The sequence below is a fragment of the Lepeophtheirus salmonis genome, chromosome 6 (genome assembly GCF_016086655.4).
Source record: "Lepeophtheirus salmonis chromosome 6, UVic_Lsal_1.4, whole genome shotgun sequence".
NCBI classification, from domain to species: Eukaryota; Metazoa; Arthropoda; class Copepoda; order Siphonostomatoida; family Caligidae; genus Lepeophtheirus; species Lepeophtheirus salmonis.
The window spans coordinates 38,378,439-38,392,097 of record NC_052136.2 but is presented as its reverse complement, the minus strand read 5'-3'; the positions used below and the strand labels follow the sequence as shown (position 1 = coordinate 38,392,097).

The 13,659-nt window shown below is 31.8% G+C and overlaps 1 protein-coding gene across 4 annotated transcripts in view; it reads left to right on the top strand.

Annotated features, from left to right (window-relative positions):
• The window catches only part of LOC121120774 (neuronal acetylcholine receptor subunit alpha-10), a 301,885-nt gene that overhangs the window by 251,535 nt on the left and 36,691 nt on the right, over window positions 1-13,659 (top strand). For all 4 annotated transcript variants that reach the window (XM_071889406.1, XM_040715645.2, XM_071889405.1 and 1 more), the window contains exon 2: window positions 2,813-3,110. In XM_071889406.1, coding sequence (XP_071745507.1) covers window positions 2,813-3,110 — 298 coding nt within the window. The remainder of the gene's footprint in view (window positions 1-2,812; window positions 3,111-13,659) is intronic.

Genomic DNA, 13,659 nt, shown 5'->3' with positions numbered 1-13,659 from the left:
CACTCTCAAGTCTTGCTCAATTATCAAGAATGCTGTCAAAAACCTTTGGTTTTCTAAATAGACACTCAATTTATACTTTTCTTTTTCAGAAATAAAATCTGAAAAATCCATATAGCATGTCAAAGTATTTCTTTGTACGCAAAAGCTTTAAAACCAAGTAATAGAAATTTGAATGACTTTTTAGGTGTGTTTTTTTTCTTTGTATTAATAAAATAAGGAAGCCAATAAATCATCAAATAAGTACGTTGTAGCTCTAAAATAAAATATACCCGAAAGAATAGTAAAACGGAAGGTCTAAATATATATTTACCATTCTACACCTTCTTTCGAAAATAATATTTGAATTTAGTTTGTTTTTATGCTTTTTCGGTTGAGTCAATTATTTGTGATTTTAAAAACAACTTTATGAATTGATCAATATACGTATACATCTTAGGATTTCTCATTTCAAGGGAAATTGTCTAATGTGAAATCTAATTTATTAATTGTAACCGATGTTGAGTAATATTGAAGAAATAGTTAAAAAATTCATCAACTTTCATTTTAGGCTCTATGATTGTTTCCAATACGTCAGCAAACAACGACAATCGAGAAAAAAAAACACGTATTGCAGATCTTTTTTTCACCCATTACTCTGTAAAGGAGGTTGTGGACATTGTGAATTGTTCTGCTGTGCTTGACTGTAAGTTAAGGATATTTATTAACTGCGGCGAGAGCCTCTCCTGGAAGTAGAGGCAGGGAGTAGAAGGCACAACAAGATTGTTACTGAAGACTTTATGACTGGTAGGCTCAAGGTGAGAGTAAAGGAGTACCAGGAGGTTCAAAAAGAGTCTGTGAAGCCCTGGATGGATGCAAATTATAATGAAAGGCAAAAAGACTCATTAAGCCCTAACAACTTGAGCTTGGTGAACGGAAAATATCACCGATTTATAACTGCTTCTCCCCTTCCCCCCCCCCTCATCTACAGACTGCTCGCCACTGGACTATGGAATATGGAGATTCTTAGAGAGAATACCATGCAAAGTACCCCACTGCAATATATATCCAATATATATGTCCAATACCAGCGTTTATTCGTTATCTATATCTATCAAAAATTATTAATATTAATACTTCAAAAGCACTCAAATTTTGAACTATAGACAAAAAATTCATTCACATTTTTACAATTTAGATTAGATTGTATTTGAAAGGCAAAATCTGAGCAAAATATAGATTTAATTTTTCCCTAAAAAATGTTCCACAAAATTTTTATTTATTTTCGTGTTAATTATGAGGCTCTCGTCTTTGTACTGAGGAGTACAAAGGCTCTAAGGAGTCCCTGTTGAAGGTGATTATTGTGTCTCAAAAATATTATATAATATTTTGTCAAATGTACTTTTTTATTTTATTCATACTAAAGTATTCCATAAACATATATAGAACATACTCTTTAAAACATTTAACACCCCAATAATCTTTATATTTGGCTATGATGATAAATATTATGTCAAATATCCATCTATAGTATGATCAATAACTACACACTAAAAAAAAATAGAAACTATTATTATTGCTTCAACCATCATACGGTATTGATTTTCTTTCATCTCTTTTTACGAACTTTGTGTTTTAAAGAGGTATTAAAACCATTGACCATATTATGAATAGCTATGAATATGAATAATAAAAAAACATACATGGTAATAAAACAAAGAATGATGTTTCTAAGAATCTTCCGATTCAGCTATTTTTGCAAAAACAACACAGTCCTACTATGAACACTGATGATGACCCCTCATCAACAAAAAGTGATTGATTATTCATATTTGGCAGGATATATCTCAGCAATGCAACGCAAATGTTATGCACTAGGGATGTATCATATTTTTCAATTGTGATTCTGGATTATATGGGTGAATCTATCGTTAAAAGAAATAGTAGTCATGTAATAGCAGGGACAAAGAGGAAGTGGTAGAAGTAGGCCTGTTCCTAATGGTAGAGGTGAGTTTGACGGCATTTGTCAATGAGGTAATTATTATTTTTCTTTAAATTATAAAAGGTACATTTTATATTTTACCTTAAGCTAGGAGCGGCTACTTGATAGAGGGTGTTTCAGCAAATTCCATCTTGCCTGTAGTGTGAAAAGTGTTTTCTGACAGTAAAACCTATTTTAAAAATCCAAAACCCTCCATTTTCTACTTTTTTCAAACGGCCACGCAGATTTTTTGAAATGGAGAAATTGTAATATTCTTTGTGCCACATCAGATCTTTTTAACAGAATGATTTATTAGTATTATTCTTAGGTTATATCTGTTTTATGGGGATGGCAACAAGTCCCTTAGTTGTTATTCCCCTTGCGTCCAAATCTCGTAGCCCGATATCTCTCCCTTCTTATTTGTCAGTACAAATTCTCGGCTCACGAACTTATTCTTTAACGTATTTTGCAAAAAAAAAATGTTTTTCTCAGCTTAGCTGTTTGAAAACTGGTTCGGATTAGTAATCCATTGCATCACTACAGGGGTAATGAAAAGATAAATATGAAGGTAGAAGGAGTTATAAATCAAACATCTTTCTCAAGAACCAACATAATTGTATATTTTTTGTGTACTTTACTGCTTGCAACATACCTACAATATTCCTCATTTCTGAGAATACTATAATATACTTTATTAAGTTATATATATATATACATTGTACAAGTGGCACCCCTCTACTGCCATTAATCTTCTGAATCCCTTTCACAAAATATCTCATCATTTATTTATCAAATTTATTCTACTTATGATACATCTGGGTTTTTATAGTTTATTATATTGTATTTTTTTTTCAGGACCAGCATTGGGAGGAGAGTATGAGTACCGACTCACTAAATATCTCCTTTCAAATTATGAGCCAAGTGTTCTTCCAGTAGAGAACTCTTCTACACCTTTGGATGTATCTCTTGGAGTCTCTCTTCATCACATTATTGACGTGGATGAAAAAAATCAAATCATTACTACAAATTGTTGGATTACGCAGACCTGGAGGGATACGCATCTCACGTGGAATGCCTCAGATTTTGGAGGGATACGGACGATACGTTTACCCTTTGATCGTGTATGGAGACCGGATATCATCCTTTATAATAAGTAAGATTTTTTTCATTTCTTTATCGAACCTCAGGAGGGAAAGATTATAAGTTGCAATAAAAAGAAATCCATTATTTTAATGGAACTTCAAAAATAACATTAATATTTTCCATTAATGATTTTCTCTTTGTCAATCAAAACAGTGCTGACATGATGGTCAGACACTACGATCTCCATTATTTTACCCACATTTTCAACAATTGGTTATCCAGAGCGTGGGGATCTTGGACATAGAAATTACTCGAATGAATCTAAAAAACAAAAATTGTGGGTCAATGTTTGTTCAATATCAAGAGCATAAGCATTATTCACATTTTGAGCCACCAGGCTTGCGTTTTTGTCTTTATTGAAGAAAGACTGTAAAATATATACTGCATTTACTCTTTGATGGTGTCCTTTTTGAATACTGAGTCAAACAATCACAAAACTTTTAAATAACTTTTTTATCACGAAACTTTATCTTCCTAACGTCATGTAGCGTAAATCGATCGTACCTATACAAGACAAGATACACATTTATAAAGGCATATATTCATAAACTAATGAATTTATTTTTACTACACTACTAAAAAAATAGAAGGATATATTTTTTTTCTAGGATTCATACTTAAACAATTCCATAGGTTATTTAAATATGTTAGAAGTGCTTTTAGTTTAATATTTTTAAAACTTATAATCTGTAATAAACCCATTGAATAAACCAAGTAAATAATACATGTCTCTGACTAATAATAAAGAAATATTGTATAATTAGAATTTATTTTTTAAACGACTCTTCTCGATCTTCATCGCCAGGAAAAATAGGCCAACCCGATTAAGATCTTAGAATCCCCGTGCGCCAATTCACAAAATGATCAAAGAATTACCTCTTAATTTTCGTGTTGCAAATAAAGCTTGTGAACTTATTTTTAATCTTTAAACTGAGTTTATTCATTTGTTGAGCTCAGAGTCGAACGATATATGTAAACAGCATCAAAAGAAAACAATAGAAAAAACGTATGTTATGTATTTGTGCTGACGTATTTTTTGTGTTGTGTAATTTAAATTCGGATATTGTGGCTTTCAATGTATATTTTGGACTTTTTTATGTGTAAAGAGTGTTTTAAGTGCTAGAAGTCCCTTTTTCCGTCGTTATTTTTAGAATTCAGTGTATTCGAGGTCAGTTTCTGAGAGTCAAAGATTGTCGGCTGAGATCCCTTGGATAAAGCAAGTTATTGTTGTTGATTGTTCTTCTTCTCTCTAGGAGGGTGTTTATATTTTATTTTAATAAATAAAACTTTCATTATAAAATTATAAAGAAATAGTCGGAACTTTTTTTAAAAATTGCCCATTAAACCTCCCGATAAATCTCCTGATCATAATATCAGTAAATCATCGAGGATTGATGGAAGAGGTTACTCAAATGTCTTGAAGGAAAATAAAAGTAATCATAGAGATGCAGCGGTTCGTATGAACCCGGATAATAACTTTAAATGGGATACTTTCGTGCTCACAATGAAAAATACAGAAGGTTTATGGTTTATAGGAGATAATGGTAAACACAATGATATTTACGATATAGCAATAAAATATGGTTTTAATATGCATGAAATTACGGGAGCTAATCTTAGATTTAGCCTGGGTCGAGCTTGCTTTTATACTAGATTCCATATAGACGGTAGGGGTCAAATTGATGACTTAAAAAAACACAATGGGATGGAAATAAAAAATATGGACGGTTCAATCGAGGATGTCACTTTTAAAATAAAAGGAATAAACAAGGTTAATATTTATAAAAAGAAGAAATTGGTTTTGACCCTTATCAATACTTTCAAAAGAGTAAATGAGTTAAAATTGACAAAAAAAGAACCCCCAGATTCATCGTAGGCATGAAACGTTCTGTGAAGGCATCTCCTGGAACTCTGATTAACTTTCTTACCAAAAACGGTTCAAGTAAGCCGTGTAACAGTCTCCAGAGCCATAAACACTGACCTAAGAATGAAGAAATACCACATCTACAAAAGACATATCCTTATAGACAAAATGAAGCCTGCTCATGAAAGAAAATTGTTGAACGATTTCAAGTGCCATGTTAACTGTATCATCTTTTATTCAGAGGAGAAACAATGGACTGTCAACAGATCCCAAAACATCTAGTATGACATATGGTTGGCCGCAGAGAGAGGTAATGTCGCCCACGTCCTTGAAACAAAGTTTCCGTCCAGCATCTTGGTCGTTGGGGTCATTGGGAGCAACGTTAGTGTCTTGCCCTGTCCCATCTTTTTTTAACAAAAAGAGATGGTGGGTGCCGACAGGTACTGTGAACTCCAGTCTGACCAAATGATACATTGGATGCAAGCTGATACCAAAGGTGTCGAATTCCTATTACAATAGCCCTTGGTTCCCTCTCACAAGGTCTGCAAGACCCAAAACTTGTTGGAAGAAGAGAAGGTGCCATTTTAGAATACCCAGACCTGGCCTTCTAACGATCCTGATATTAATCCTATGGATTAATTCCTTTAGGTGCAGTTAGAGAGGAAGGTATTTGCCAATTCACTTGTATATATGTGTACTTTTATTATTGTTATTTAAGAAGTATCTTACCGGTTTGTGTATAAAAATATATGTGTGATTGTGTGATACGTGTGAACTCATGTAGAAGTCTCTCGTATTTATTCCGTGATTATTATAAAAATATATCTGGGATAGGATCGGATAACACATCACCCAACGGCATCGACTATTTGAAGATCTCGATCATCAAAAACTGTGCAAAGTATCCTTCGCAGACTTGTTCAAACCCTGCTAATCCTTCATACCTTGCTTTAAACGAATGATTGGCGAAAATGGCGCCCAAATAGAAGGATTTTTTTTTCATATTATTAGAATACGTAAATGAAATTTTAAAGCTGTAAATGCTTCTCTTATTGATTAGGATGCAGTTAAAGTTGATCCAAATTTCCTTGATTAACCATGTAAAAATCATAATCCTATTTAATATTTTTTTTGAGTTCATAATACGTAAAGTCAGATTTAGATCAGCTTTAGATCATACAATAGTCAACTTATGAAAATTAATGGAAACAGCTAAACACAAATACACTATATTTTTGTTCATTTTAAAAAGCTAGCATTATTTACTAATGAAGGCGTGGAGAGCTACTACTCTGTTTATGTTGATAGGCCTGAGTTTGTCTTTTCGAAATTTAGGTACGCTCTCCTTTTCTAAAGTACTCCTTGGTTAAACAGAATACTATAGCACTTATATGGGATTATAGACTCCCTTAATATTATGGTTAAATTGATACAAATATATGTAACAAACAAAATAGCATGAAACAGACACATTTTAACAAATATATAAATAAGTTGGGAAAACACTAAAAGAAATGGAACAAGATAGAAAGAATGAGAAGCTTAAAACACAAACAGAAACCATTTAGAGTGATGATACTTTCATGAAAGAAGTGATGCGTTATACGTATGAATGTGTGTATTTACTAAAACAATATTTTGACTCTTATCATTTCAGGCATTTTTGTACTGATTTGACGTATAAATGTGTTGATTATATGTATTGAAGGACTCAAGTAGAAACAGGTATTCCAATGCACAGAGTAGTTTATAGCTATACATATATCATTCTTAATTACAAATAATCTTCAAAAGTACAGAACAATGCACTAAATGCACTTAAGTCTCTGATAAGGGATGACTCATAGGCACCACAACAGGGGAATATGGCATTGACCTCTCACTTTCTGAAAAACAATAGCAATAAGAAGTTGCAGGATAATGTTACCATCCGAGTGTTCCGAGTGTTGAGATAAAGCGCTGCAGTAAACGATTCATGATTATATGTGACGTAATTATAAGCATTTCATACTGAGTTTTCCAGACAGCTGATTCTGTGTCAAAAAATTGTACATAAGTACTCCTACATAAAGAAAAGGGAATATTCTGAAATACCTGTCAGTAGGTCTACTTACCTATATGTAAAATTGTATGAAATATGACCTTGAACGAGTAAAAACTCGAATTTCCTTCAATCATAAGCGTAATTAATAGGTATATTCTCCTCCAAATATACAGAACAACTGCTCAACTTCTTTGGTCTAGGTCTTCCCTTTCTAGAGCCCCAACAATATTTTGGTAAAACTCATGGAAATATTTGAGAATAGACTTTGGTTCAGTTAGCAATTCCTTTTAAGTTACTATTTTATTAATTCCTCTAGTAGATAGTTCATTTCTTGACGACAGACTTTTCAATCTTTTGTAGGGATTCCCTTCTATCACAACTTTTTCCCCATTTCTTCTTCAGAATTCTCAGAAATTCCTATAATGTTTAAAAAGTCCCCCGTTATGCTTCGAATAAACAAGGAACCTGTCTTCATTATGTCTTCAACATCATCCTTCAACTGAATCTCTGCTTTCCTCATTCACTTGTAAAAACATATTGCATTATAAAAAGCCCCTATAACTTATTTCCCTTCATTATTAAACAAAAAGCAATGCAGCTTAAATTTTATTTAAAAAAGCTGTGTCATCTAAACAGAAAGTATAAAATAAATTACAACCCATATATGAATTATAAAGCTAATTGGATTACAATGTTTTAAGTGTCTTAATAGAATATTGAAGTTAATCAATATATGTCTGAGTATTAATTTAAACTGTATCATGGTTTTAAGCTATTTTTTTTATAAATAAATAAGAATAATTATAATTACGTATAATTATGGTCAAAATTGATCGATTTGAAATTGATATTTTGATAGCAAGACAGAACATTAATTTCAGTCAACATATTTATGTTGCATAATGACATAGAAAAAACTACAAAACTACTTATAATTATGTAATATATCATTTTTTTTTTTTTACTTTTTTAAATAATGTCAAATAAATAAGTGGTAAATTTATCCAATCAAATAAACCAATGCCAATTTAAATATTTTAATATTTTACTATATGTAGGTTTGTAAATTATAAACATTTTATATTGAAAAATAAATTAAACCCAAAATTTGTATGATAATTCTCACAATTTGAAGAATGTATTATAGAAGAGCAGCTAAGCGTACATGAAGCCTTATTAGATTAGCTACAAGTATCTACAAAAGCAGTAAATTAACACTCCTACTCTGTATCAACTCACATCAACTCACTCAAACGACTTTTACATAACAATTGCGGGTCCAAAATGGTTCAAACTTTGTTGAGGAACTATCAACAAATGATAAATAGATGTTTCTAGCTTTTATGTACGAGTGTATTCACATTGAAGTAGAAAACTTTTCAGACCGCTCTCGTTCTTATAACTCACAAACAAATCATCAGTATTAATCAATGTCATTTATGGGAAGACAGATTCCTGATTACTCTTTATACATAGGTGTTCTATCTTAAAGAATTAAATTAAAATAAATAACAATGTTAATGACGTCAAAAACAACAAAAACTCATACGCTAAGAAACACTTTGGATTTACAATCCTACTCATATTTGTTTCGCTAATCAAAAGTTGGATATGGTTGATCGAGCAAACAAACACTTTAAAATAATAATCAGCTGATAATTAAAATGTATTTTCTAAACAACTTATTTTTAAACAAATTCATTTTAACCAATGGAAACACTTGAGTAATGGGTGTCTCAAAAACTTAGGGAGCAAGGAAATGTGAACACCTTCATACAATGTAAATACACTTCATTATATAGTCTTTACACATATATATAGTTTCCCACACAGCAACTTCTATCAGCTAAAGGGGGGTAATATAATGGGTATGGTGGCCATGTCCGACGAGATCATATGTACTAGCTGCTATGTTGTTCTTAAGAGATTTAAAAGTGTCATTTTACCAAATTGGGTATACTACGTCAAAATTTATAGTCTGAAGTTGACAAAACAAATAATAAATTCTAACTCTTGCCGAATTTTACTCTTTTTTAAGAATACAACTCTAATGAGACACCCTTTATACGTATACCTTTTTTCAATTAATTATTATCACCCATATAATAAAATATTAACACAAAAAAAAATTAATCGATTATTAATATAAAACAACTTATCAAAACTAATAATATCGATTATATATATTATATCAATTAAAATTTTACAACATCAACGAATGGTTTTATATCTTATTACGTTTATTTGTACATAATATTTACAGAGTGGTCCAGAATTAGAGCCCAATCATCTTTAACATTATTAAACTAAGAGGCTATGCTGTGGAACTCTAGTGTGAACAAGAATGAAGAGACTGAATGAATGAAAACGTAGACCCATTAGTAATTTTGAAAAAAAAACCTTCACAGATTATAACCAGAAGTGACTGAGGTATAGGTCGGGAACATCTTTACTTTTTAACAATTAATCGAGAGCGAGTACAGAGGATAGAAAATATTCAATATTTAAGAAGGAGACAGAAACATCATGTTGTATATTTTACTAGTGTTATGTTGATAATGGTGGAGGAGATAGTAAAGCCTCACTTGGGAATGAGACTCACCCATCTGGATTGCCTTGATGTTATGTATCCATCATATGATGAGTGTCTCGAAATAGATAACATTCTTTCCAAGGTCCGGGAGGTACTCTATATGGCAATGCCTATGACTGGAATTATTCCATTCGGAATCCAAAGCTACGTGTTCATCTTGATAAATAATATGTACTCCTTTTCCCACGGAGGCAAACCACTAGCCACATAATAATCATTAATCAACCTAATGGCTAATGATGATAAATCACTCTAGAATGTACAAGTTAAACAAAGAAACCGAAAATCAATATGGTATCCGATACATATTTAAGAATGTTTTGGAAGAAGGAGATAATGAATAATGCTCATGACGTTTCATTAGATCAGCTACAATCAATTGTGACAAGGGAGGAAGGAGAAAAGCAAATAAAGAAGGACATTTGCTAGAATTACTTCCATGTCGATGCCCAATTTTACTTTGAGTCTAAAAAGGACTGACAATTATAACTCCGCAACAAATCCTCGTGGTTCTGCTCCACCTTTTATGAGGGAACACAAATGTTCAATCTGGGTTTGAATATAATTGAATCTATTTTGGAAAGGATGTTCAATTCTTAGGAATTAAATAATTCATTCCTCAGAGTACCCATTCCAAAAAAAAACAAACAGGCAAGTAAAAAAATACACAGGAATTTCATCACTACTGATGACAAATAACATCCAACCTAAGTAGTGTTGTTTGTCAGTCTTGACCTACTTTTTTATCTCTGGAAATTATTAATTGAAAATTTACTCATTTTTATCGCTCATCGAGAGGAGGAGGGAGAGAGACCAAGTGTACTTTTTTCTTAAAAAGAAAAACAAGTCGTCTTTGTATTTCATTCTAAAAACCATAACGTTATTAGCACTGATGGATAAACCAGTTCAAATTAATATGTTGAAATTAAATATGATTAATGATGCGCAAAGACAATTTTCAACCCTTTTGGCATTTCTCTTCACCTGATGTTTACCTCTTTTACTTTGTAATAGAGACGGTGGAGAGAGAAACCAATACAGTTTCCAGGCTCAGAATGTACATCTTTGTGGTTTGAGTCAATGCAAGATATACCTAAAGACGTTGTGCGTACTAGCTGCAAGCCAGCAACATAGCCTGCCTGGCATGTTGTTCAGAACAAGAACTAACACATTAAATAAGGACTTGATCGATTATAGGACGGGTAAAATTATGAATACATGTTATAATAAAAATCTGGGAGTAATTTAATTTCTTTGATAGGACTTTAATTCTATATATTGATATGTATTTGTGGTATACTCCTATTAGATAACATGTGCTCTTTTGAAGAGAATAATTTGCAAAGGCATTTATGTTGAAGTATATGTTATGGTCTTTATCTTATTGTTTATATTCTTAAGAAGTTGATACTTGTGATGTTTTTGCTTTAAAGTGTATAATGTTTCTATTCGCTTATTGAATATCAAATTATAAAATAATAACTCATTTCGTTTTGCAAATATAAGTATTTATAAGTAGTTGGTATACCTAAGCAAAATAAACTATTTAATTTGGAGGGAGGGAGGGGGAGAACACATAGAAATATATCGTTGGATCGTGAACACATGTCATTATGTATAAAATACAGAGTAGGTCATAAAAATGGAAATCAATTTTTCATCCATTCATAGACGTACCGAAGCTCTCACATTAGGGATGTTCCATTTTATTTTAAGCCCGACAATACATAAACTGTGTGATTAAAAGAACAAGTCTTTAATCACCCAGTATATGTGTGTAAGTGCATGTAATCAAATTACAAAAAAAAAAAAATCAATTAAATATATCTTTTTTTCTTCTTTTTTTTCCCCCTTTTTTTCTCGTGTCTTCTTTTTTAATCTTTTGTAAATGAGACCAACGTCATTTTAAAACCAAAACGAGGGACGTCACGTGAGGTCTATGTAGTCTCTTCCGGTATGTCTATGCATCGATTTGTCCCAAAATCTTGGGAAATGGTGGTCAAAGTAATATTGCATTTATAAAACCGTATGAGATAAAGTGCCAGCCTATTATCCTTATGTAGGGACTTGGATTTGAGTACATATTTGGAAGACTTGAACCCCCATCAAAGACTCGAGATTGAACACAACATCTAAAACTCACGACGCTACTAAAAATTCAAAAATATTTTTCCAGAACTAAAGAAAAATCTTAACACTCTATATCTTATATTATCATTTTAAGGTTGAAATTAGAAATAAAGCTTAAGACTGGAACTGGACTCGATAAAAATATACAAAGAGGTTATTAAAGCTTCCATGTACAATAATAGATTGCCTCTATTTTTGATTAAGGGTCACTTAAAGTATAGAGAGGATCAAAAACTTGCAGTAGCATTTATACCCATTATTTTTAATTATGAAGTTTCATTACAAAAATAAACGACAGCTGAAAAAAAAGTTTTGTTCCCATGTCTCTAATTGTAAAAATGTCGGAGCAATAAACAAAAAAACCTCAAGATCTTCTCCATACCACTGTTATTGCCAAGAAAGTTACAGAGATTTTGGTAGTTTCACCCAAAATATCAACAACATAAAGAACCAAGTACATTAACGCCCCAAAAGCCGAAAAGAATATTATTTTTTTGCAATAACAGTATAACTCTCTTCTGGCCACTTCCAGTTCCGACTAGTTCTCTCTGAACTTTGCAGTTTAGGGTGTCTTGGAGATGAATATCTGCTTCACTTGTCATCCACATTTGGATTTGATTCCAGCTCCCGTCATGACAGCAAGGTACACTAGTTAGTTAATCATTATGAGCTAGAAACAAGCAACAAGTGCCTTAAATGGGCTTGATTTGAGGATAGCAGTGTTTTTTTATCAGTTCCATTATCATAATTGGTATTCGTATTCGCAATTCTTTTTTGTTTAAAAATAAATAGGGACGTAATTATACAGGAATCACCAGTTCCAATATCAATTTTGTCTGGTAATGTTTAATGGGTCGGTATCCTGGTACCACTGATGATGTCATTTGCCAAAATTCCTTGGTGGTTTATCTTTTGCGTCCAATTTGGATGCAAACTTAAGAAAGTCAAAATTTTGGTATGGATGCATTCATACTAGAGATATTATTAATTTGTCTCAAAACTCAATCTCTTGCCTCAAAAATTCTCCGTTTCTCCCTCTGGCTTCATGATTTTAAGTGGGTATCTCTGCTTTTATCACTTTTTTAAGCATTAGGAACAACTCAAATCCATGCATTAATTATTTTCATGATTTGGTAAAAGAATATTTTGCAAAGTTTAATTCTTCTCATTAATCTTCGTGTAAAAGCTTACAAAAAAATAATAACTATCATAAAAAGGGTTCGTTTATTAGCAAAAATGTCATTTTTAATAATCGATGGATTTCAATATTTGTTGCAAATTTGCATTGGAGCTTAGAATTTAAACATTTAAGTTTGTGGACTATATACAATTTTGTAATTAAAGTCATGATTATTATCTTTTCAGCATTAACAGGGGAGACTAATAATTTTTTATTTGTCATTTTAACAAAAGGATGAAACATAAATTATTCACGTAGTTGCCAAATAAAAACAATAATTGACACTCTGTCTAGACAGTTTTTAAGCTCTTGCTTACATATATATCAGTAGACAAAGTAAGTAATCACATTCTATAGATGCAACATTTTATAGTTATAACGATTAGAACCTTATTACATAGCTTTCTTTTTTTGCTACAATTTATCTAATGAAGTTTACTCCAATATATATTTTTTAGATGTCTGTTTATTCTACACTCCATAAATTAACAATATTTTAGCTATAAATATTAGGTTGGGGTAAAAGTAATTTCGTATTTCCTGCCAATTTTTTTAACCAAGTATATCTTGTTCATTATTGGTCACATCGGATCATAAAATAAGGCGTGGTAAATGTGTCAGTGTATACCACAAACAATTCTGGGACAGTATTGCACTTGGTCGGTTCAGTCGTGAATTACCAGATCTGGAACCAAGTGATACTACCTGTTCCTGTCTATGGCCAACAGGATGGGGGGTACAAATTTAG